This window comes from Micromys minutus (genome assembly GCF_963924665.1).
Source record: "Micromys minutus genome assembly, chromosome: 26".
Lineage (NCBI taxonomy): Eukaryota > Metazoa > Chordata > Mammalia > Rodentia > Muridae > Micromys > Micromys minutus.
Genome location: NC_137961.1, coordinates 8,900,582 through 8,926,984, shown reverse-complemented (window position 1 = coordinate 8,926,984; position 26,403 = coordinate 8,900,582). Strand labels below are relative to the sequence as shown.

At 43.3% G+C, this 26,403-nt stretch overlaps 2 protein-coding genes across 3 annotated transcripts in view; one reads left to right on the top strand and one right to left on the bottom strand.

The window, feature by feature from the left end:
• Positions 1-5,764: 5,764 nt before the first annotated feature.
• MRPL15 (mitochondrial ribosomal protein L15) lies at positions 5,765-13,583 on the bottom strand. The gene is made up of 5 exons (XM_080938794.1): positions 13,450-13,583; positions 12,148-12,302; positions 11,256-11,421; positions 6,986-7,109; positions 5,765-6,351 (listed from the first exon to the last, which is right to left on the bottom strand). Exons 1-5 carry the CDS (start codon positions 13,552-13,554, stop codon positions 6,014-6,016), a joined length of 888 nt encoding a protein of 295 aa, XP_080794920.1. The 5' UTR covers positions 13,555-13,583; the 3' UTR covers positions 5,765-6,013.
• A 12,520-nt stretch (positions 13,584-26,103) lies between these two features.
• The window catches only part of LOC308437522 (transcription elongation factor A protein 1), a 67,930-nt gene continuing 67,630 nt past the window's right edge, over positions 26,104-26,403 (top strand). For both annotated transcript variants that reach the window (XM_080938605.1, XM_080938604.1), the window contains exon 1: positions 26,104-26,252. In XM_080938605.1, the coding sequence (XP_080794731.1) occupies positions 26,184-26,252 (69 nt within the window). In that variant the 5' untranslated portion in view covers positions 26,104-26,183. The remainder of the gene's footprint in view (positions 26,253-26,403) is intronic.

Below are 26,403 nucleotides of genomic sequence, written 5' to 3'. Positions count from 1 at the left end.
TGCATCCTTAACACGCTCAGGAATACCGTAATACCCCCCACCAGGAAACAAGACCAGCAACACCCAGAACAAAGTGGGTGAAATCAATAGTTTCTGGGGGGATCAAAGAAAGTCAGTGGGTGTAAAAGCAGTTGCTACAACTTGGGGTTTGCTCCTTTTTTGTTGTTGCTGTTGGGTTTTTTGTTTGGGGTTTTATTTTGTTTTGTTTTTGTGGTGACCATCTACTATAGAACTTGGGTTTGTGCTACCAGACCTGGGGTTCTAATCCCTTTGAAAATTCAGTTCTGTTCATTGTATTTCAGTGGTTTGGTTCTCCTAGTGTCTGTACCTCTGAGGCAACTGCATTTCTAACTTCAATGTCCCTGACATTGTGCCTTGTGTGTCCTTGAGAACTGCAGAATGTAGAAACTCATGAATCATTTAAGATTATTCATCAAAGCTGGAATTTCCCTAAAGAATGCTTACATTTGGCCACCAGGGGGCAGTCTTGCCAACTTGAAATGAAGATTTCTGTCTTGGGAGATGAGACGTTGGAAAGCATCTCAAGCGTTAGTCCTTTTAAAGTTTTCCTTTGAAAGCGTTTCAGAGATAACTCCTGCTGGATGCTCAGCCGAGTTTGTCTAAGCAGAAGGCAACGTTTCCTTCTCTCAGCAGCTACTCCATGCAGGTAGACCACAAGCCTACCAATCAAATTAGAGGAAAGGAGTCAGCTCGTTCAAGGGCGCAGAAATTTGTGACAGTCAGGTTCTGCAAGACTGGAACAGGGAGACTCCAACTCTGCCCAAGGAGGTTCAGAGTGCAACAGATGGTCCCACCTTTGGCTCACGGGCCACGGTGACAGGTAAGTAAGCTCACTCTGACACTAGAACAAAGCTTGGAGAACTGGGGCCTTCAGCCAGGTGAGAGAGGCCAGGCATCAGCACCAGCACTGCTGGACGCAGCTCTGCCGTCCTTGCAGAGGAAAGAAACTGCAGAAGGGCTGGGGGGGGGGGGGAGGGCGGGGACAATGACACGCAAATGTACAAATGACAGAACAGTGGAGAATCACTCGTTACGTCCTTGAACATTCTAACCAGTGTCTCCAGTCACAGCTCACTGGACCAGCTGTGGGCTGGCTGGGTTGGCTGAACTGGCTGGGTTGGCTGAACTGGCTGGGTTGGCTGAACTGGCTGGGTTGGCTGAACTGGCTGGGTTGGGGCTTCAATACTCTGAATTCTGAATGGGGGCTTGGAGGATGCACAAAACCCACTGGAGATGCAGGGCTGACTGAGTCAACACCAGTCCTGCCTGGGTTCCTCTCCTGGGCTGACTGGCCCTTCTGTGGAGCCCCAGCACATCCCAGGTTGGATTTTGGATTCAGGGTGGATTTTCCTTCAGAGAAGGACACGTGCATAGCTCCCTGGCTTTCTCAATCTAATCTTGAAGTATAATAATCACTTCTGAACCCAGCCTGTATTTCAAATCCAAACCAAAAAAAAAAAATTCCATTACATAAAATTAGTTTTCTATTAAATAAAAAATAAAAGCTTTTTAAAATAATTAAATTTGAATAATAAAAAATTTAAATTCTTTAAAAATGTATTTTGGAGAAGTGAATACTTGTGTGTGTGTGAGTGTGTGTGTGTACCCATTTCCATGTGTGTAGAGCAAGTGAGGATGTCTGGTGCCTCCTCTGTTACTTTTTCACTTTGTCTCCTCCAAACAGGCCTTTCTCACAGGCTGGTGACCCCCAAGCCCCAGATCATCCTGGGTCCGCTCCCCACAGTGCTAGTTACAGGCATTTGCAGTCCTGCCTGACTTTTTATGTAGGTGCTGGGTGTTCAAACTCAGTGAGCTCTCTTAACCACTGGGTCATCTCCTTGGCCCACAAAATTCACTGTCATTGTTGTTACTGTGATGTCTAGACTGATTTTCCATGTGCATATCCTTTACATAGTGGAAGCTTAGAATGTATTACCAAATATGAGAAATTCAAACCTCTCATACTTAAAAATCTTTCAAGATATATGAATCTTAATTGGTTAGAATAAAATCAGCTATGTATGCAGAGAAACACGGCACCCAAATCTGAAACAACTGGCACCATTATCTTCCTGTAGTGGCTGTTCCTGGCTGTCAGCTTCACTGTATCTGGAATGATCCACAATCCAGAACTGGAAGGCTCACCTGTGATCCTGAGAGATACAAGTTTCCGACCTGGATCTTGGCATGGAGGCTAAGAATCCCAGGCCACTAAGGCAAGGAAATGTCTGAGTTCAAGGTCATCTGGGACAAATAAGGCCCAGATCCAGGTATGGTGGAAATCTGGGACACACCTTCTACTGGAGACCCACATAAGGACATTGGAAGAAGAAAGGGTCTCTCTCTCTTTGCCTGCTTGCCTTGTGGAACTGAGCAACTGTTAGATCCCTGGACTTGCATTCACAGCTGCTGCTGACCATTGTTGGGAGTTGGATTACAGACTGAGTCATCAACAAATTCTCTTCCTATATAGAGACTACCCTAAGTTCTGTGATTCTAGAGAACCCTAATACACTTCCCTTCTGTAGTTTTGTTCAATACACAGAATTCCTAGATTTAATAACTTTAAAAATCTCCCTCGATTGTCCTATCTTCTTCATACAGAAAAGGTACTTATAGAAATTAGTAGGGGCCTGCCGGATGGTTCTTCAGGTGACTTGAGTTCAATCTCCAGAATGAAGGTGGTGGAAGGAAAAAAAAATCACATCAGCTGTCTGCTGATTGCCACACGTGTGTCTATTGTAACATGCACGAACATACACAAGCTATATAAATAAATGTTTTTTTAAAGGAAAAAAAGGAGTTATTGGGTTTTGGAGGTTTTGCAAAGTAAATTAGTGATCAAGCCAGAAATTCAACTTTATCCTCAGGTTCTGCCGCTGCTATGCCGCCTCTTCAAAATTTATTTTTTAGCTCCTGCTAAAAGCAATAAAGTCTATGATGCATTTTCTTCTCATTGGTGAGACTCAAGAATGACTTACAGAAGGCTAAACAGAGACTATATGTAAATCGTAAGAGGGAAGAAAGCACCATCCCTAGGATGGCAGTTACCTAAGGACCAGAAGGCACTAACTCACCAATACCCCAGAGGCCTCCAGAGCAGGCCATGTGTTACGTGCTTTACAAACCCTAGCGACTTTCATAACTGTTCTGATTTTGTCAACCTGACGGTCATCTGAAATGAAGGAATCTCAATTAAGAAAATGCTTCCATGCGATCCAGCTGCAGGCAAGCCTACAGGGAATCTTCTTAATGACTAATGGGGGAGGACCCAGCCCATTGTGGGTGGAGCCATCCCTGGCCCAGCCCACTGTGGGTGGTGTCATCCCTGGCCCGGTGGTCCTGGGTTCTACATGACAGCAGGCTGAACAAGCCAGGGGGAGCAAGTCAGAAAGCAGCACCCCTCCATGGCCTCTGCATCAGCTCCTGCTCCATCTTCAGTTCTTATCCTGGCTTCCTTCCTTGAACAGTGCTATGGAAGTGTAAACCAAATAATCCCTTCCTTCACAACTTGCTTTTGGTCATGGTGCTGATTATAGCAGTCAGATCGCTACAATAATTTGTATTTTATAACCAATTTTTTTTTTTATTTTACTCTCCATTTCGCAGATGGTGAAACTGAGCAGAGAATAAATTGCATGCTGAAGACCCAAAGCTAGTCCTGCTTTAAGCCCTCAAGTGTTTCACTGATGGCTCCGTAATGAGCAAAGCTACACAGTGCAGTGGTCTGCCTGCAGCAGGTATCACACTAATCCCAGAGCCCACTCCCCGCACCCTGGTGAGATGAGTGGCCCCATTGACACTTTCCACCCTTTGAAGTACCTTCTACTTACCAAAAAATAGTGACTTACATTTAAAAAAAAAAAAAAAAACAAAATCACAATTTTCCCTTAGTATAGAAAATGTGGGATGGGGGCAAATAAAGGCACACATAGGAACCAGACGCCGTCAGATGTCTTTTCCCAATGGCTTTTTTATTATCCTGTGTGTACGGCTATCTTGCCTGAAGCCTATGGAAGTCAGAAGAGGGCATCAGGTCCGCTGGAATTGGGAGAACAGATTGTTGTGAGATACCATGTGGGTTCTGGGGACTGTACCTGGGTGCTCTGCTGAGCCCACTGTATAGCTCATTGTTTGCAAGTTTTTGATATAAGGCCTCTTATTTACTGAGCCTGAAGCCCACTATTTGGGTAAAGTGGCTGGTCACAGAGCCTGGTAGGAACTGACCAGTCTCCTGACGCTCACACAGTGTCTACGTGGCTCACACAAGCTTTAGAGTTTAAACATCAACACTTAGCCTGTCTGTCCCGGAACTCTAGAACTGTTTGTTGTTTGCTCTGGCTTCTGGAGTAGGGTCTCACTTTGTAGATCAGGTTAGCCCTAAACTCAGAGATCCACCTGAGTTTTCTGCCTTCCGGGTGCTGGGATTGAAGGCATGTACCACTAACTATGCCTGGCACTAAAAATTGCTTTAAAACACAAATTAACTCAAGGTTTTTAGAGTTTGGCCACCAAAAGCCATGTAGTCTGAAAACAGCTAAGGCCACATTCCAGGAAGGACAGATCTGCACTGAAGGCTTACTGCTTTTAAAGCTAGTCTCGAGGGATATAAACTCTAACAGCTACCACCTCTACAGGACCTCTCCCCGTGCCCTTGGAAATGGCACAAGGGCTAGAGTATTCCGGACGGATTTTATGGAAGGTGCCGTTCTGGCTGAGAATGAGCTGTGGGGTTACAGTATCTCAACCCGGATACAGCTGTTTGTGACAAAGTCTCTGTCACCAAATAAACACTGGCCAGCATTCTGCTTCACCAGACATCTGTTTCCTGTTTTTATTCCTCCCTTTATCAATCTATTCCAATTTCCTTCCACCTGTATGACACCGAAGACAACCAAAATGAAGAAAGCCCATGTTTGGCTGGCAGAGCTAAGACAGCTGTGGGGTAGTCACTCTGCTTGAAGGGATGGGTGAGGAGACTCCGAGAACGCTCAAAGCCCATTCTGAGATGGAAGGCTGCAATGTGGTCTCCCTGTAGGTGACTAATTTCCTCTCACTTCCTCTGAAGTTTTCCTGTGAAGGCAGTGTCTCTGAGACCTAGAGTTGTAAACCGCAGCAAAGGAAAGCCTGCTGCACGAGGCAAGGCAAGCTCACCTAGAGCTACAGCGCACACCACACGGTTACAGTACAGGATGTGTCCAGTAAGGAAACTGATGTCTGTGCATAGGCTATGGTCCAAGTTCTCTTGAGAGTTAGGAAGCATCTGAGTCATTCAGGTGCCCCTCCCCAAGCTGAAGCCGAGGGTATGTACTGCGCCGGTCCCACCGCTAACCTTCAAAGGTCAGGGAGGAGACTGCAGTCTGTTATACTGCAGGTGCCTTAGAATCTCACTGAACTTCAGCTTAAGGAAGAAGAAGTAACTTGTCTGACGTGAGGCCAACAGGGCCCAGTTTAAACCCCCAAACAGTAAAGTGCTCCCAGGCCTACTAATTAATCTCTGCCCTGCACTCTGACAAAACAGAAAACGTAGGTAAGAAACCAAGAAAAGATGGACAGGAAAGAAATGTTTGAAACTACTTAAAGTAAGGCTGGGCAGTGGGGCACATCCCTTTAATCCCATCAGAAGTAGATGGAACAGTTCAAAAACCTAAGTTCAAAGCCAGCCTGGTCTATAGAAAAAATTCCAGGACAGCCAGAACTACACAGAGAAACACACCGTTCTCCCCACGTCCCAACAGAAAGGTGATTTTCAGTAGGTTTTTTTTTAAACTTTTTAATCACCTGTCTAAAAACCGCCACTGTTTAAATTTTTGAAACATACATCCTCGAAGGCTCTGCCCCTTGGGCTGCCTGTTATTTAATTACAGACGAAGAACAGAGGCCTGACCCGTGAAGGCCAGCACCAAATCTGGCACCAACCCCTAGGAGTTGAGACCCACAGAATCTGGGTTCGGCCCATCTGGCTCTCAAGTCGGATTTCCTAGAAGGCAGTTCAGGAGCTGTAATACTTGAGAAGATTCTCGTCTGTAGGTTTCAGGATTTTCTTATCTGCCATGTTCACGACCCAGCCAGGAGCAAGACCAAAGAAAATCTGCCTCGGGTCCTTCCGAGTGCTGAGCATTCTGAAGAGTTCGTCTTTCGTGATATCAGGAAGCACGTAGCCATACTTTATGGCGAGTTCAAGTCTTGCCTCAGGAAACTTGGCAGGATCAGCCAGGTACCCCCGGTTTTTTGCATCGGTATAATAGGGCACCAGTGACTCCGGTGGAAGCATTCTTTTTGGAATGGGTTGTCCCCGCAGAAAGAATGGAACAGGCTTGCACAGAATTTCTAAAAAGATTTTTTTAGAAAGAGATGTAAATACTGTTCTATGGGTAATAAATGTTAAACATTTTTTAGTTCTTAATTTTTAAATTTCCTAAGAACTAAATTCTAAAAACTGTTTAAACAGGCTTAAGTAAAAAAAATGAAAACAATTCTTTTAATTTTTTTTTTCATTTTCTTCTTATTATTATTATATTCTCATTATCTTATTATTATAAAGAAAGGGGCTTTCACGTGCTGTGCTGCATATGGGGAGATCCAAGGACTACTCTGGGGAGTTGGCACTGTCCTTCGACCGTGGGGTCAAACTCAGGTTAGACTTACACACCGTGGGTTCTCCCTACTCAACTATCTAGTTATCTTGGGAAAAGGCCGTTCTTAATAGTTTTGAAAGAGGAAGATGAAATAGAGGGAAGAGAAAGAACACTTAGGCTAACGCCCCTCTGAACATTTTTAAGATTTTAAGTTCTATTTCTGTGTACAGTTATGTCTCCGTGGAGATATGTGCATTGAAGGGCAGTGCTCGAGGGGCCACGGAAGAGCAGCTGTGAGTACCGCCGCAGCACTAAAAACTGGCCAACAAACTTAGGCAGTATGAGCTGAAGAGAGAGAAAAAACTGACCAGAGAGAAAAAACTTACCTAGACTTCTTGGGTCATAGAAGGCTGTAGTAACAACACCACCATTTTTTTCAATTGCAGCTATGGCTAATTCTGAAGCCAACTGAACCTCAATATTAACTTTTGCTTGAAAAGTATCAGCACCCTGCATGTTTAAATAAAAAAGAAGAAAAGGGGCTGTTAGTAAATAGCTTCGCTGAAAGCAAATCAGCGGAACGCCTGTTTTCAGCGGTGCCTCCCCTGCCAAAGCACTGCAATTCTCTTCTCTGCTTAGCGTCCCTGGGCTTCACCCACTCTCGAGCCCCGCAGGTCGGATGACAGCGGCATTCATTCCTCACACTCTATCAGTGGTAAACCATTCAGCCCTAGCAGTCCTTAGCCAGGATTACTACACCGAATTCAGACGGGACAATGAGGCTGACAAGAAATTCCTAAGACAAAGTTAGAATACTAATCCAGAGTCAGAACTTTTCTTCTCCATGCTGAGGCTGGAACCTTAAGGTCTTCCCCCTCAGCACCAATATGTTCTTCCAAAAAATTTATTTAAAAGTTCTCCCTTTTTATCTTTACATTGATTCCAGGGATTAAATACATGTCTCTAGGTAAAGTGGCCTTTACCCATGAAGCCATTTTACCAGCCCATCTCTATTCTTACCCACAAGATTATGCTACATTATATAGACTAAAATCAAATCTTCCTGAGGCTGGAGAGATGTTTCAGCAGTTAAGAGTACTAGCTGCTCTTCCAGAGGATGTGGATTTACTTTCCAGTACCCACATGGCGGCTCTCAACCATATGTACCTCCAGTTCCAGGGGATCTAGTGCCAATTCCCCTCTTCGGACCTCTCCAGGTACTAGGCACATTGGGGCGCACAGACATATATATGTAGGTAAAATGCACATACACATATAACATTTTTAATATCTCAATAATGAAATAAAAACAAATCTTCCTTATCCCTAAGTAAACAAAAAGAGGTTTTAGAGGAGCCAAAGGTCTGGAAGCGCCTGGAAAGCAAAACACCTGACAACATTGAAGGGTTGGCCGTCTTTAGGAAAAGGGGGATGTTCCAACTGTAAGGCATTTTCTCAACTAGTGATCAAGGGGAGGGTCCAGCCCATTGTGGGTGGAGCCATCCCTGGCCCAGCCCATTGTGGGTGGTGCCATCCCTGGGCTGGTAGACCTGGGTTCTATAAGAAAGCAGGCTGAGCAAGCCAGGGGAAGCAAGCCAGTAAGTAACATCCCTCCATGGCCTCTGCATCAGCTCCTGCTTCCTGACCTGCTTGGGTTCCAGTCCTGACTTCCTTTGGTGAGGAACAGCAATGTGGAAGTGTAAGCTGAATAAACCCTTTCCTCCCCAACTTGCTTCTTGGTCATGTTTTGTGCAGGAATAGAGACCCTGACTGAGACAGGGGGAATCCGCTTTGTATTCACTGCCAGCTTCACTGTCCTGACTGAAGTGGAGGAGGAGGAGGCGTCTATGTTCCCCCAGAATGTTTAGCAGTAGAGATGAAGCAATGAGCTCCCAGCGTCCTCACTCAGAATATGCTCATTTTTCTCTAACTTCAGAACAAACTGCTTTTGCCATTTTAGTACAGGTGAAACGAGTAGCCAATCTGATTCCTTTCATTATAAATACTCCATGTATTTAAAAGTATTCTATTAACTATAGGATGCAGTTTCTTACTTTTTATATTTAATAACAGTGTACATTTATAATCAACAGACTTTCAATTCAGAACTAGGAACTTGATTATTAACGTGATTTTTGTTTTTTTTATTACTACTCTGTAGGCTATTTAACATATATCATTATTCTGGCTCTGGTTTCAGTATTTTAAGTACTATAAACCGCGTTTTTAGTAAGGTCTATAAATCAAGTTCTGTTTCTTTTCCTTGAGAATATATATTTCCAAATAATTCTGTGCTTACTAATCACAGCATTCATTATCCACTATTTACTTGCAAATTTAAGCTCAGAAAAGACAATGGATAAGTGTGTGTGTAAACATGTATTAAACCACTGCCCCTGGGTATAGTTTTCAGGATAATGTCTGCTAGCATGAGACACACATGCATGGAATGTACTGAGACACACAATTTAAACACTGCCAAGGTCACTGATTTTTCTATGATGTAGAAATACATCTTTTTCCCTACACATCCAAAGTAAAATATTGAGGCTCAATCACACCTTTGGTGTTGCTTTTCCAAATAAACTCCTCTGTTTGTGATTTGATTTAAGTTTGTTTTGCTTTAGGACAGGGCTTTAAGTGCAGCAAAGGCTGGCCTAGAACTCACTCTAGCCATGCTCCTACACTGGCTTCTCAAGTGCTGGGATCCCAGGTGTGACCTACCACATCTCCCCAGAAAGCTCTTAGCTTAGGTTCACAGTCTCAAGGGAAGTCAAAAGGTTCTTCCATGGATATATGCTTCCCTCTAGTGGACACTAAGTTACCTACTCAGCTACATAGTTAATTTGCTTATGAACTGTTCAATTCACCACAGAACTTTTTACTGAAGCTGAAAGGGGATTTAATTCATTCCGTAAATATTAGGTAACTTTCAGAGCTAGGACTGAAAGCATTGGAACTATCAACAAAGTGTCTACCTGTGCGAGGCTTAGGTGACAGTGAAAAAGACCCAAACACACAAGTGCAGTTTGGGACCAGATACTAAGAAAAATTATTTGGGAGGCTAGAGAGATGGCTCAGCAGGTAATGTCAGGAGCTGCTCTTCTAGAGGGCCAGAGTTTTCTTCTCAGCACCCACATGGTGACTCACACTCATCCCTAACTTCAGTCCTAAGGGATCCAAAGCTTTGTCTGCTGTCAGGTACACATGGTCCAAACACACACGCAGGCGACACACTCACACACATAAAATAAACAATAAAAAGAAAAATACTTTGGGTAGGAAAAGGCAGATACAAGAGTGTGCTTCTGAGAGTTGGAACAGGGCCACATGCTGCACCAGCTCCCGGACAGCTCCTGCCTTTCTTAGGGGTGAAGTAGGTGAACAGGTCCATGATGGATGGATGGATAGAGTGGCATGTGCCTGTCACCTCAGCACTCAACAGGCAGTCAGGGACCAACCAGGTCCATCGTTCCAAAACAGCCTGCCAGAGCGACCCTACCTCAAACAACAAAAATAACTGCAGAAAAATCTTCCTTGGGGCAGAGAGGACTTAGAGGACAAGAGCTCTTGCTGCTGCTGGGGAGGTGGGGGTGTTTGGGGTTTGATTTCCATCACCCACACAGTGGCTCACAACTGTCTATAACTCCAGTTCCAGGGGATCTAATGTCCTCTTGAACTATATATACATATGGTGCACATAAACATATAAACAAACCCCTTATATACATAAAATAAATCTTTAAAAAAAAATTTTAAATTTAACCGAACTTCCTGATATACTTACAGCTGAAACAAAAAAAAAAAAAAAAAAAAAAAAAAAAAAAAAAAAAACAGAGGAAAAAAAGAGGGAAAAAGCCACAGAGCTATGCGCTCAATGTACGTCCGCCTTCTAAAACCACAGCAAGTATGAACACGGGTTTTGGGTTGAATCTTAGTTTTAGTTAGTCTATGTGTATGTGTGTAGTCTGGGACTACAGTTACAGTTTTGCGTACATATGGATTCTGAGACTTGAACCCAAGCTCTCCAACAGCCACTCATCTATCTCTCCAGCCCCCAGGAAGGGGTGTTGATTACGCAGTCCCTCAGATTCACCTTCCACAGTTTTAGTTACTGGCCGGAGCCCGTCCACAACTCCCAAGTCTTTCTGCAGAGCCAAGAATCAAACGGAAACCCTGTACAGGCTGGAAGTGCATCTCCAGGCTTCTTGGGCTTTAACCTGTTGAGGAGCATGATGAGGTTTCGTGTTGCTCCGCCCCTTCCTTCCCAGACAGGAATCCCACCTTATTCTCTCAGTGCCCACCGTTAGTCTGACACAGTACTGCAACACTGTGTTCAGTCATTCCTCATGTCATTCCCCAGTGTATGAGAGCAGTTGTGGTGACAAAGAGGAACCCGGAAGTGCGTCCTGAATTAGAGAGATGGAGTTCTGTTTGATAGTCATAATTAATGCTACTAAGAACTACAGCAATCATTTATAACCTCCCACTGTGCCCAACTTATAAATTCATCTTTATTAGACGTCTGTATGAAAAGAAGAAAATACTGTCCCTACAGTGTGGCATGCATACATAATGCGAAGGGATTACTGGGTATGGCAAAGTATCTATAAAGTACCAAGCAACAAAGCAAACAAAACTCCAATCTAGAGTTACCTCTTCAACCAGCTGGACCCCATAATCCCGTTTAAGCGGCTGGATGGTCACGCCTCTCCCATTCACAAGCTGGGTTAAGTCAATAGGTTGAGTTGGATCAACCCGACCTAAATCAATGAGATACTGTAGTCTCCTGAGACTCAAAGGCTGATACTGGTGCCTGAAACTGCAACACAGGAATATAGAAATTAGAAAACACCAAGTAAGCCTCTTCAAGTCCCCAGAGTTCTCCTTCATAATTTCTGATGGTCTAAAATAGTTACAAACACAATACAATAACATAAACACCAGGGCTTCCTTTGTTCCTCTAAGAACAATTCACCTCTCTAGACATTTACTTCAGTTGTGCACACAAGTAACTCACAGAAGTTTAACTCAAAACAGCATCACAGGATGACGTGGTAGCTACTACAATGTACTACATACATTTTGTGTATACATATATATTATATACATAGCATATGTAATATGTATATATACATAATATGTATGGGATTGTGTATGTGTGTATTTAAATACGTCTATTTTTCAAATATATACATGCCTTAAATGGTAATATATAGAGAAATAAAAACAAGATACATTTTATATATGGAAAGATACATATATAACTTTAAATTGCTAATCATCTAAGGAACTATGACAGCAAGCACTATCACCATTTTGTTGGTCTGAGTACAGCATCTATGCAAATGTGCTTTTCTGGAAGCACACACACACACTGACACACACAGTATAGGACACACAGTATAGGTTAAGCTACATTACTAAAAATTATTCAGAGGAACAGTACCATAAGTTTGCTTCTAAGTAAACATAAGGTGTCTACCATATTTACGTATAAGTCTTAGTGGAAATTAGGATTTGTACTTCAAAAGAAAAACAGCCTTACCTATGTCCTTCATTAAATCCATATTTTGGGATTCGGATATAAAATGGAGTTTGCCCTCCCTCAAAGCCCAGCCTCGGCCGGGTTCCTCTCTGCCTTTCTCCTTTATGGCCTCTGCCACACTTCCTACCTCTTCTCCGATCTCTTGGACGTCTTTCCTACAAGAAAAAGTGGATTTTAAGATCTTCAGACACATTCCGTATTAATGCCTTTAGTCATCGAACCAGAGCTGAGGTACTGGGAGCCAGGCTCTGCTCTCTCTGCCTGCTCCCCTTTACCCCCCACCTACACAGTTCTCTCAGAAGGTAGCTAATCCCAGTAACCAAAAGACAAGGTGAAACACCAGGCAAAGTTCTCAGGATGGGATGGAATCCAACAGGAGTAAGAGGCTCCGCAAGCTAGGTCCCTGTAGTGATTGCTACCTGGTAGGTTGAGGCAGGAGGATTTAAAAGTTCAAGGCTTGCCACCAAACTCCAGTTTACTGAGACCCCGTCTCTAAATAAAAGCCGGAAAGGGTTTGGGGTTACAGCTCAGCGGTAGTGTGGGTGAATAAACGAGCCAAGGGCCTAAATTCAGTCCTCAGTTTAACGTGGCTGGAACAGAAAAAGAAACTACTAGAACTAAACAGTCAAAACGAGTAATATTATAAGTTTTACTTTTAAATTAATCGTAAATACATAATTATATCATATATGGCCAAGGAAAACTCCAATTCGTGCTAGGGACGCATTCTAAATTCCTAAAAGACAAGCTCCTGGCAACTCTGATGCCTTGTCCCCCTCCACAGAACTGTAACACTGTGGTGAAATGATTAATTGCGAATGATTCCTCACGTAGCTGTAAATCCCACAGAAACGAAGTAATAATTACCTGTCCTTCAAAGCCTTCCGCCCTTTAACCTGGGCCTATGGGAACGGAGAACGGCAGCGCCATAACATACAAAATTGGCTAATTACAACTGGATAGAGTCGGGTAGTCTTTCGGTGTTTTCTAGCTCCGTTACGTCTTTCCCTTAATTTACTTAGTCAACCCCAAAAGCAGTATGTCGAGTTACAATTAAGAGCCGACCGACGACAGCTTTTCTAGTTGCACCCTAAGCTGCACATTGGAATTTATAAAGCACTTCGGTTTAAAGGCAATTGTGGATGAATCACTGTGCCGTTCCCGAGTGGGTGCTCCAGTGCCTGCTTAGCATCTTCATGCTGTTATACCGGGCGCACGCAGACCGGGGCCAGGCGTCCATCGCCAGCGTGACGCGACCCCTGCACCCGCCCACCCCGCCCCCCACCGCCGCCAAGCGTTTACCCGTTTTCTGGAGTTAGGACTGGGCTTCAGATTAGCCAGGCTCACTCTCGGCAAGGACCGCAGAAGGTCCAGGCCGGTCCCGCAGCCGCGCGCCACGCCAGCCATGACCCACAGTCTTTTCAAGGGCGCCCAGGAGGCGGTGCTGGCTCCGCGCTGCTTTACGGCCCCGCCCCGCCCACTGTCGCGCTGCAGCGCGCCGTACCGCCCGGCTCTTGTCGTGCAACCGAGCGACGGATGGCTCCGTCTTCCAGCTTCCAAGCGTAGTGTTACTTTTTGTGAGGTCCTGCTTTTTCATCTGGCTTGGGTACCATCTTGTGAACGAAAAATATTCTCTTCTTCCCTATAATGGTTGAACACGCTGTACTGTAGAGGATCTCTTTAGTTAAAATTCGGCTTCTTTCTTGTTTTAAAAGTGGGGCTTCCTGAAGCGAAGAGTAATCCAAAATGATGTGAACAGTTTCTAGCAAATGTTAAAATGCCTGGCTCTGAACTTTACTGGAGCGTCGTCCCGCTTTCCAGCTGTCACGGAATTGCTAGCTTGCCTTGCAGTTAATGATGGGGGCCATACTTAACTCCAGCTGTACGCCAGAAACCGAGTTAAAGTTTCATACCAGATTCATAGAAACCACCACCCTAGAAGGGAGGTGTGGTTATGCCCCAAATTAAATGATTTTTAAAACTTGTCTTAATACAAGTAGCATAGAAAACAATGTGTTCCTTTTTTATATTCGTTTGCCATTCCACTGTCTTGCCGGAGAATTGCTCCTACGAGCTCTTACTAACAGTTATCTAGTGAAGGTGAGACAATTTGTAATGGACAACTGTTTCAAACTCAGTTAGCTTTTACTTTTTATTGATTCGTTGTGAGTTTCACATCATACACCCCAGACCCACTATCTCTGTTCTTTCTGCTCTTGCAACCTTCCCAACCCCCCCCCCCCCAATGAAAATAAAGTTTAGAAAACATCTCATTGTGGAGCTTCGGAGCGGTAGTGTGTCTTACACTGTACCCGTTTGTCCACACATCCTTACTTTCAAACGTACGTTGCAGTGTGTCATTGGTCTTGTTCTAGGTCTCTGGCTTCTGCTACACCAATATTGGACCCTCTCAGGGCCTCCTCTGGGTTATCCTCTGTTGTCCTACGTCATTGAGATCCTGCAGCTTTGGATCAGCAGGACTGGCCCTTTCACAGGTTCCAACAGGTCAGACATAAGGTAGATTTTGGGGTAGGCCAACTCAAAACCATGGCCTGGTGTCAGAGCCTGATTGTCAGTTAACATAAAAACCATGACTGGGGTATGAGGAGGATTATAGGAAAGGCAGAAAGAAGATGGGAGAGACAGAGATGGGAGGGCTGCTGGTGAATACCGTGCACTGTCTGTGTTGATTCTTGTGTGGTGTCTGCTGAATGCACTGGACTGAGAACAACAAAGATTGGAATCGCCCTAAAGAACTCTTTCTAAATAAGTCTACTTCCTCTGTATCCTAAAAACCTTTCTTTCCCACTGCCTCTGGTGGGTGGTGGGCTAGAGGGGGAAGTTGAACCCTTTTTAAGATAAGTTGAGAAAAATATATGCCTACAGGAACTATTGTCAGAGAGAAGGGTAGCCTGTGGAGCAGGAGAAAGTCTTGGCCAGCTATACTATAGACGGTCAATATCTAGAGTACAAAGAATGGCAACTATTAAACACAAGGAAACCGCCAATCAATACATAGGCTAATGACTCTCAAAAGAAGGATTACAAATGACTGATAGGCATTTTTAATTTTTTTCTAAACAGAGTTTCTTTATATAGCCCTGGTTGGCCTGGAAGTTATATGTAGACCAGGCTGGCCCTGAACTCAGAGATTCCTCTGCCACTAAATCCAGATCCTAGGATCAAAGATGTGTGCCACCATGGTCACTTTTCACAACTTTCCTACAACATATGCTTTCCTCCTAGTTTAGACCTCATTTCCTATTTCCCTTTGGGAGTACCCCTTTACTGTAAAACAGATCTAACTTATACTCCAATTTATAATTTACTGAAAACAAAGGAAGCTGAATGTTAGACAGTGAACACACACATTCTGCTGTAAGTATCCAATTATTTAAAATCAGAATATTTTCATAGTCCTGAAAATGAAAAAGAAAAACAACTTAAGTTAACCAGCTAGTTTAAAACAAACAACAACAACAAAAAACCCAACAACAACAAAAAACCCAACCACTATTCACAGTTACGTTTTCAATCCACAAGGTGATCAGAAAGAGAATTAAGTCTGGTATCATTCTAAAGTCTGAAAACATCTTTTGCTTTGGACTAAACTAGATAGATATATTATTAATTTAAAAAATAATTTTACCTAAATTATTTTATTGTTTTTAAGTATAAAGGCAGAGATGAATTATCTCAAATTAATTGTAAATAAAAACATGGTTTGTAACAGGTCACAACTACCAGAAGACTAGAGAGGCTGTCCTCAGACCTTCTCTACTGTTTCCCCAGACCCAATAATACTAACTGTTGCCCTTAACACTGCAACAGACCGACCCTCCTTCCCTGGCATCCCATCCCCCATCTTCCAATACCAGAAAGTATCCCTGAGCAGGCCAGTGAAATAGGCAACACAGCCAGCACACGTGAAAAATCCAGAGAGGAAACAGAAACCAAAAAACAAAACACATCAAACAAAGACAAACCCAGAAATAATGTAAATAGATCCATAACCCCTAGTGAAATATAGTCATTAAAAGTCTCCCAAGGGGGCTGGAGAGATGGCTCAGTGCTTAAGAACACTGACTGTTCTTCCAAAGGTCCTGAGTTCAAATCCCAGCAACCACATGGTGGCTCACAACCATCTGTAATGAGATCAGATGCCCTCTTCTGGTGTGTCTGAAAACAGCTACAGTGTACTTACTTATATATAATAAATAAATAAACATTAAAAAAAAAATAGCCCATAGCCCATGGACAGATGGTTTTAGGGCAGAATTTTAACAGAATTTCAAATAGTTAATACCAATACTCCTGAAATTATTCTACAACATAGAATTATACACACACACACACACACACACACACACACACACACACAATTGCCCAATTCATTGTATGAGACCATAGTTACTCTGATCCTAGATAGCCCTCAACTGATGAATGGATAAAGAAAATGTGGTACATTTACATAATGGAGTATTACTCAGCTGTTTAAAAATGCTATAAAATTTGTGGGCAAATGACTGGAACAAGAAAAAAAAATCATACTGAGTGACATAACCCAGACCCAGAAAGATAAACATGATATGTATTCACTTATAAGTGGACATTAGCCACTAAGTAAATGATAACCAAGCTAGACTCTTGAGATGTTAAGAGGAAGTGGGGACACATGGATCTCCTGAAAAGGCAAAATTTCAGGGTGGACTGGTGATGGTTGGGGAGTAGAGTGGAATGGATCAGATGAAAGGAATGGAGGGAGGGAGTGTAAGAAGCAGTGGCTAGGAGTGCTGCTTACTGGCTTTCTCCACAGGTCCTGCTCAGCCTGTTTTCTTATGGAATCTAGGACTACCAGTCCATGGGTGGTACCCACAATAGGCTGGTCTCTCCCTCATCTGTCACCGATGGACAGTGATGGCTGTAGAAGTTTGCCTACAGCCTGGTCTTAACAGAGGTATTTTCTCAATTGAGGATCATCCCTCCTCCCTGATGACTCTGGCTTGTACCAAGCTGACACAAAACTAGCCAGCACAACTGACTCATCAGCTTGACACACAAGCACAACACTGTTAAACCAAGCCTTTCCTTTCTTGTTAAATCCCCAAGATCACACATTCATGTAAGCATCACAATACAAACATTTACAATCTTTAAAAGTAAGTCCCATAGTCTTTACAAATCAAAACACTTTAAAGTTAAGACTCCTTAAAAAAAAATATATATCCAGTCTCTCTAAAAGTTTAAACTTTTTCTACTGTGGGCTCCTGTAAAACCAAAAATAAATATTTGCTTCCTGGAAGAACCAAGGCACAGTCATAATGTGCAATGTCTAGGATCCGCTCATGATCTGGGATCCTCCAAAGGGGTTGGGTCACATGGGCTCTGCCATCTACAACACACAAACACACACACAGCTTGTCTTTAGGGCTTCAGCTGGCCTCACTCCACCACTGCTGCTGTTCTTGGTGGTCATTCCATGGTACTGTCATCTCCAAAATGCTAGAGTCTCTTCATGCTGCTGGACTACACTTTTACCAGAACCCTCTCCTGATTTCTCTTTAGGGACCCCAGTTCTGCCCCAGTGCCAAGCCTAGTTGTTCTCTAGGGTCCCTTTATACCTTCAAAACCAGTATCACCTGGGTAACTTACACTGCCAAGCTCTGACCACATCTGGAACACAGCTTCTGTGTGCTGACTCTGAGGAAACACTTCCCAGAAGACTTCACCTCAGTGATATTGGTCTCTCCTTGATCACTGCTAATTTCTCAGCTCCAACAAACAAACATCAATTATTCTAACAAAGCAAAAGTTTCACTTTAGTGGTTCTGGTATCTTGTTAATCACAGCCAAGTCTTGAGTCCCTGCTAATGATACCACAAATTCTTTTGTTTTGTTTTGTTGGGGGGGGGGGATGTCTTTCTTTCCTTTTGTTGTGGTTGCTTGCTTGTTTGGTTGTTTTTTGTTTTTTTGTTTTTTTGTTGTTTTTTTTTTTTTTTTTTGGTGGGTTTGTTTTGTTTTTGGGTTTTGGGTTTTTTTTTTTTTTTTTTTTTTTTTTTTTGCTGCTGTTGTTTGGTTTTGGTTTTTTGAGAGTTTCAACATGCAACAGTCTTGGCTGTTTTGGAACTAGCTCTGTATACCTGGCTAACCTTGAACTTAAAGATCCATTTACTCTGCCTCCTGAGCTCTGGAATTAAAGGTGCCACCACTGCCCAGCTTGCAGCATATTTTTTTACGTGGCTTAATTTTTTGACTTTGTTCTGTTAAGTTCATGAAACTTCACTGCTTTGGAACACAGTTAGCAAACTTGGTGCTTGTTTGTTCAAGCTAAGAAATGAACAGTGACCCAAGTCTGTGATCCTGGACCATTATCATGAATATTTAGTTTCAGAATAAACTACCTCATATTCCTTTCCATGTGGAAGCTGAAGTTTTGTATCACCAGTTTTTGATGTGTGAACATGGGCCCTGTGGATGATCCACTTTCGCTGAAGAAGTCACATGTATTGGTGCCAGGTACCAGTATAGGCTCCTTATGTTCAGAGGTCTGCTGTTTTCTCTTCACATGGATTTTGGTGAATTCTCTTAGGGCTGAAACTTCTCGTGGTTTGTTTGATGGTTCATTGGTTATTCTGGGCCAATTGTTAGGATCCTATTTGTTAATTTTTTTCTTGGCTTTAGAACAATGGTTAAGCATTGTGGTAGTATGACTATGTTTGGCCCATAGGAAGTGACACTATTAGGAGATGTAGCCTTGTTAGAGGAAGTGTATCATTTTGGAGGCGGGGCTTCGAGGTCTCGTGTATATGCTCAGATCTGTCCAGTGTGATCTAGCCTCTCCCTCTTGGCTTCCTGCAGATGACAGTCTCCTCCTTTCTGCCTTTGGATCAAAATGTAGAGATCTTGGCTCCTACGGAATCAAGTGTGCCTACACAATCCCACGATTCCATCCCTGATAATGTCCTCTGAACTGTAAGCCAGCACCAATTAAATGTTTGTCTTTATAAGAGCTACCTTGGTCATGGTGTCTCTTCATAGCAATAAAAGCCAAACAAAGACAAGCATCCACTTTACTCGTGTTCAGTATATTTAGTTTCAAAGCACCGGGTTTATTTTTGTTTCATTTGCTTTAGAATTTTCCTTTGTTAATTTGCCAGTTTTCAACCGTTCTTCCTGGGATTTCACCAATATTAGCTCAAGGAAGGAAAAAAAACTGCCAATTTTGTATTCCAGCTGGTTTTATGCTTATTTCTGTGTTAGCTGTATTTGTACACATTTGAGAAACGATAAAATTTAATTAAATACAATTGGCTTTGTGCTTCCTTCAGTGAGGAACATTTGATCCTAATTTGTTGTTTTTGTTTGTGTGTATGCTAAACTGGAAGTTCTAGGGAATCGAATTTAAGATCACGAATGCCTAGCTTTCGTTAACTGAAATACAAAAAAACAAATTAAGAAACCACGATAAATTAGTAATTTACAAAAATTCATGAGTTTTGGAAACTATATCCAAGCTAACGAGATGTTAAAATGCAGGGCATGGCAGCGCATGCCTTTTATCCCAGCCCTGGAGAGTCAGAGGCAGGTAGATCTCTGAGTTTGATGGCTGTCTGATCTACAGAGCAAGTTCCAGGGCAGCCAGGGCTGTGTTGCTCTGTGTAGAGAAACTGTTTCAGAAACCCAGCAACTAATCAATGACATTTTAGAACTGCAGATAAAAAAAATGTAACTATTCTCGGCCTCCTACTTACTAAATTTAAGAGAGAGGGGAGAAGCAAATTTGAGGGAGGTCATTGGCTGTCAGTCAGAAGAGCTGTGTTAAGAGGGAGGGCCCTTAAAGTGGCCAAACAGTCCTTTCAGTTAGGAGAGACACAGCACCATCGTCATAGGCTGCTACAAGGAGGGCTTGCAGAGAGGGGAGAGCACCTCCAAACACACAGAATTAAAGGGTCTAATGCTTACAGGGTTTCAGGGCAGTGGTGGGCCACATTCATAAATATGTGATTTACCTTGACCTGCCCTTTGTGCAAAGGGAAGTTAGGTACCACCAGAACAACGCAAAGTACTCTGTTATAAATTCCCCATTCAAGAAGAGGGTGCAAAAGGGGGAGAAAGGGAGGAAGAACTGCTTGGAGACAGAACCTGATTTCTAGGAAAGGAAAGAGGGGCTGGTCTATGACCTAATACTCTCATCTGTTCTCCCTCCGGGCTTTCTCCTTTTCTTCAAGCATAAGGAAATTCTGTATGGCGGGGGCGGGGAGGAAGGTTTGTTGCAGTCTGTTTCAAGATAAAACCTTATGCTGCAGTTTTATATCAACCCGACACAAGCCAGAGTCATGAGACAGGAGGGAATCTCAGTAGAGAAAATGCCTCTAAGACGCAGTTGTAGTCAAGTGTGTAGGGCATTTTCTTAATTAGTGATTGGTGGGAAAGGGTTCACTCCTGTGTGGGTGGGGCTGGCGGTCCTAGGTTCTATAAGAAAGCAGGCTGAGCAAGCCACTCACGGAGCAAGACTGAGCAGCACTCCTCCACGGCTGCTGCTTCAGCTCCAGGTTTATGCCCTGCCTCGGTCCCTGTCTGATGCCCTTTAATGATGGACTGTGATGTGGAAACATAGGCCAAATAAACCCTTTCCTCCCCAAGGTACTTTGGTCATGGGTTTCATCACTGCACTAGTAGCCCTGACAAAGACAGAAATTGGCTCCAATTTGTAGGGTACTTCTGTAACAGATCTGACCACACTATATTTTGACCTGTGAAGGACTTTGGAACCTTGGGTTAGGAAAGCCATTGAGTGGTCAAAGCTCAGTGACTGTGAAGCTGCTCTGTGGGAGCCTGGAGGGTAAGAGAAACGCAGATCAAATGGAGGCCTGGCTTGTGACGTTCCGGAGGAAAGCTTGAAAGTGTAAACACATCTTTTAAAAATGACAGTTTTTCTTTGTCCCCAGCTAGATCCCAAATGAATGAGACAGAAACACAAGATTTATTTGATAAGCTTTACAATACAATGACTGAGCAGTTATTAATTTATTCTAATCTTCTAAGCTATTCTGGCTACCTCCCAGCCAAAATTTCTACGATACTTGCATTTTAAGTATTGATCTAGCCCTCTGGACTTCAGGTGTTTTTCCATGATGTCTCTCTTGAACACCTTCCTTGAGATGAGATGAATCCTTGTTCCTTTTCTTCTTGTTTTTTTTTTTTGTTGTTGTTGTTCTTGTTCTTCTTGTTCTTCCCCCTCCTCTCCCTCCTCCCCTTCCTCCCTCCCTCCCTCCCTCTCTCCCTGTGTATCTCTGTCTCTCTGTCTCTTACTCCCTACTTTGTCCTGGCTGGTTGAAGTCCAGCCCTCTTCTCTCCTCTGCCAAGCCATTGGTTGATTAGCTTGTATTGACAAGTCAGGGAATAAATGGGAAACAATGTTTACACAAACTTGAAACAGGAGATACTTAGAATAAACATTACAATACCGTGTCTGGATATTTGGGCCGATAAAGCAACCTTTGAATAGTGCAAGGAAAAGTTTTAACACCGTGCATAAAAACATAATGTTGCATGAGAAAAACTGTTGAACATTTTGAGTTAAGACTGTAGTGGTAACACATGCCTTTAATCCTAGCACTGGGAAGCAGAGGCAGGAAAGCCTCTACGTTAGAGGCCAGCCTGGTGTACAGAGCCAGAGCTACACAGAGAAACTCTGGGAAACCATAAATGAAAATGAGGCATGATTGATAGACGGTGTACATATTGGGAGTGGGAGAGGCGGTCCTATAGTGACTTACAGGCTAAGCTGAGGGGAGTCCAACAGGGGCAGCCTCCTGATGGAAAGGTCAAGAATCCACTAGCTCTTTAAGCTACTGGGTGTCTCAGCATCTGGATCCGGCACTGTAGTCCCAGAGGATTCCTAGAGAGCTGCTATTCTTCAGTCTGTGATGGGATCCCAGAGAAGTACATCCCAATGCCAGAGAAGAAAAAGTCAGCAGCAGAGCAGATGAACTTGTCAGTGAAAGTGAAGACAAACAGGCAAAAAGCAAAAACCTCCTTCTTCCTTCTTTTTATTGTTGTTGGTTGGTTTGTTTGTTTTGCCTTATGATACAGGGTCTCACTGTGTAGCTCGGGATGGTCTGGAACTTACTATGTAGACCAAACTGGCCACAAAGGCATAGGGGTTCACCTGCCTTTGCCTCTCAGATCCTCAGATTAAAGGCATGTGCTACCATACTCTATTCTTTTAGCACTAGAAGATGTGGCCCAGATTTAGGGTGAGTCTTCCCACTTGATTATCCATCACAACGATCAGTCACTCCTAGGTCCTGATGACAGCCTGCATTTGTTCTCACACAGACTTGACTCATTCAGGGGCCTTCATACACAATGTCCTATGGAACGATGTGAACCCTCCCCACTGATAGCAATATCAGGAACCTTCAAGCTGTTCCTTGCTCACTGGAATGTCCACGCGGTTTCTGTTTTCTTTACAATACTCCCTAAATCCTTCTCAAACACAAGACAACAGTGTCTGGTTCTAAGTACAGAGATAAGCCCTTTAAACCTTAAAAGAGAAACAAACACACTCTACCATTTCTTCTGCTTGAACAACTTCAGCCCATTGTATCTGGTTATATAATCAATCGCCAATACTTAGCACATAGCTGGTATCTTTGATCTGTGACTATGTTCTTTCTCTAAAACCACAAAAACCTCTCAGCAGTGTCAGTGATAGGAAGATTGAGTGCTGGAGACATGGAGGCATTCCGTAGCAGTGAAGGGAGACCCCAACATAGTTTTGGAACACCCTAACCCGGCAGAAGCAGTTACCATGGAAACGGTACGGACAACACCTTACAGTTACAGTCTCTGGGCTCTCTAGTTCTTTTAAAATATCTGAATACTTCTACACGATCATTGAACCATCTTTGTGACTTTTCTAGTTATACAATTTAAAAGTCATCTTACAGAAAGCATAAATATCATTGTTATCACATAAAATGTATGGTTGTTTTTAATGGGGATTACATGGTAGATTGATTCTGAGAAAAATTGGTAATTTATATAATATTGGATCTTCCTATTCAGTTTTTTTTTCTTCACCTAGGTATCAATACTTTTCTTGATGTAGGTCTAATACTTTAATGTTTTGCTTATATAAAGTAAAATTACCTCTGTCTACAAATGTCATGGTTAGAAGACCCCAGAGCCTCCATTAAAAAAACAAAACAACAACAACAACAAAAAAAAAAAACCCCCAAAAAACCAAAAACCTGTTAGATCCAAGTAACCAATTCAGTAAATCTGCAAAATATAAAATTAACATACGAAAACTAGTTGTATTAATATGCACTAACAACAACTATCAGGAAAGGAAATTAAGAAAACAATCCTATTTGCCATAGCTTGAAAAAAAGCAAAACAAAACAGGGCCTGCAGGGAGGGTCAGCCGGTACAGGCTTCTGCTGGCGAGTCTCTAACCTGAGCTCAAGCCTCGGAACTCACACGGTGAACGGAAGGAATCAAGTCTCACGAGTCGTCCCCTGACATCCGAACGTGTGTCATGGTACAAGCATGCACACATACAATAAATAAATGTCAAAAAATAAAAAAGAAGTCAACCTATCCCAAGATTAAATTCTGAATGCTGATAACACTGATGAAGTCAGACATGAATGCATAAATGGAAAAAAAAATCCTATTTTTTATGGATTGGAAAATTAATATTATTAAAGTGCTCATATTACCTGAAAAGACCCTACAGGATCAAGATACTCATTATCAAAAAAAAAAAATTTTTTTTAGCCTACATAACTCGAGAAGTCCTGTTTTTTTTTTTATTATCAAAATTTTTAAGGATTTTTTATTTTTACAGAAAATGAGTGAAAAAGAAACACCAGACCAAAAAAATAAACCAGCGCAAGTGAAGCCAACTAATTTGACAAGAGCACCAAGATACTTCAATTACTAGGAAGGTAAGTTTTATGTAGTATTCAATGTAAAATAAAAACGAAACCCACAGAAAGAACGGAAAAGAGTGGGGGGAACTTGAGAGGCGAGGATGGTTTTTATGATATTGATAATCATGGTTTCATAGGCATTTGTTTAGTTGCAACCTGCACAGCATATTCCAGTCATATTCAGTGGAGTGCTTTCAAAACCTTATGGTTTTCAGTCTCTATTGTTATGCAATTAACCAGCTCGTGCTTATATCAGAAATATACTTTGTGTTGAGGCCTACTCCTCCCCAGCACAGCTGCAGCCATTTTGTTCCATACCTGCCGGCTACTCCATATTGTTGCTATAATACGCCTGCCAGTCACTGACACAGAAAAATAACTGGACTCAGAGCAAGGTCATGCTGACCACATATCCCCTTATGTTCTATATGAGCTTTGTCACTTAAGTTCCACAAAACTTTACGTAGGACCTATCAAATTAAAGGTCAATATGAACTGTTTTGTCTAAAATGGCTTCGGTCAGACTAACCACCAGGCAGCACTTCCTGAACCTGCGAATGAGCTCATTGTTGTTTTTGTGGGTTTTCCTTTATAAGCTGAGAGAGAAAGATGCTCAGTGTCACAGCCTCAGATAATTCTGAACTATGTCTCTGATCGATCATTACAGGGTGTGTTCAATTAACCATCCCTGTCTGACTGAGACTGGTGTTCGTACAGTTTGTGGACACCTCCTGAACTCCGACACTTTTCTATGTGTGTACGGACCTAGAATGGTATCATTATATTGCCAAATTTTTTTGTTGGTGACTTTTTCTTTTGAATAATCACATCATCTGAATAACTTTTTTTCTTTCCTTCTAAGTTTTATATTTACTTCATTCCCTTATCTGGGGAAGAAAGAAACCATCCAGAACAGAAGAAACAAGGTCATTGGAGGATGTAAAACTCTAGAAAAATTGCAGGAACTGGAGATTTTTGAGATAGATGACACAGATGACAGGTACCCCAACTTGATGTAACCTTGTCCTCTCTAGTGAGATAATGTAGTAGCCCCTGGACTTCTACATGTTTCATCATAGAGAAACTTACCTAACTGATTTGGATCATTTTATCTTCATAATGAGAGCTAAGGACAGTTGTGTTTTCTTTAAAGTCACAAAGAAAAGATCTAATAGTTAGACTTATATAATGGCATTGTTGGGTGTGGTAGCAAACACACTCAGGAGGTGGAGGCAGGCAGATGTACCTGAGTTCGAGGCCAGCCTGGTCTGCAAAGCGAGTTCCAGGACAGCCAAAGTGAGTTCCAGGACAGCCAAGGCTACACAGAGAAACCCTGTCTCGGAAAAAAAACAAAAAACAAAAACGATTTAGTGGCATAAGTCTCGTGAGTTCCATTACGATTGTTTTTTGGGGGAATTGTCATCAATTTAACATTTTTGAGGATGTACAAACTTCTCACTATTCAAGGCCAAGTCTGATTTAAAACCCTTTTGATTAAGACTCCAAAATCTTTCGGGACCCAGGTTGTCCTTTGTAATTTAAATGAAATCTTTTAAGTTTTTTGGCTCACCAACTCCTTCCCGATCTCAAAGAGTGTTCCCGAATAGCTGTGTATTTGGTTTCCTCACTGCACTGTAGACTTCTGAAGGTCAAGGGCATTTTGTCCTCAGACGTTTGCCACGGACCGACCTCTACCTACACATACCATGTATGCAAAGAAAAAATTCAGCGCCGTGCAGAAGGGTGGCTGTTTAGCCTCGCGTTCAAATCGGCTATATCTCAACTACTACCTTCCCTCTAGTTAAAGGCGCGGATCTGCCCGTGGAAGTGGACTCGCCCGCCTAGCCGTGCTCCAGGCCCCGCACGGGAAGCCGCTTTGTGACGCGCACGCGCGGCCGAGTCCGAGCGCGAGCCCGGGGCGGGGCGCGCGGGTCCGGGCAGGGCGGCGCGGGGGCGCGCACGCGCCTGAGCGCGCCCCCGGGGGTGGGGTGGGGTGGGGTGGGGTGTCTGGGACTCTCGGCTCGCACGCCCTTCGGCTGCCGGGAGCCGGAGCTCCCTTCCGCTTCCGACGCGCAGTCCGCCCGCCGGTGGATGTGCGGCAACAACATGTCCGCCCCGATGCCCGCCGTTGTGCCCGCCGCCCGGAAGGCCACCGCCGCGGTGAGTGGCAGCGGCCGGGCCTGGGGCCCCTGCGAGACCCAGGCCGCCGCGCGTGGATGCGTCCGCGCCGCCCCGCGGGCTCCTCCGGGGTCCGGGCCGGGGATCGGAGCCGCCTGCCCGCCTCGCACTCCTACCCCCACCCTGAAAGGAG

Coding starts and splice junctions, on each gene's coding strand:
- MRPL15 (XM_080938794.1), bottom strand. CDS start 13,554: ATGGCTGGCGTGGCGCGCGGCTGCGGGACCGGCCTGGACCTTCTGCGG. Junction 11,422..12,147: donor GGATTTAATGAAGGACATAG/GTAAGGCTGTTT, acceptor CCTGTGTTGCAG/TTTCAGGCACCAGTATCAGC. Junction 7,110..11,255: donor GGGTCCAGCTGGTTGAAGAG/GTAACTCTAGAT, acceptor TTAAACATGCAG/GGTGCTGATACTTTTCAAGC.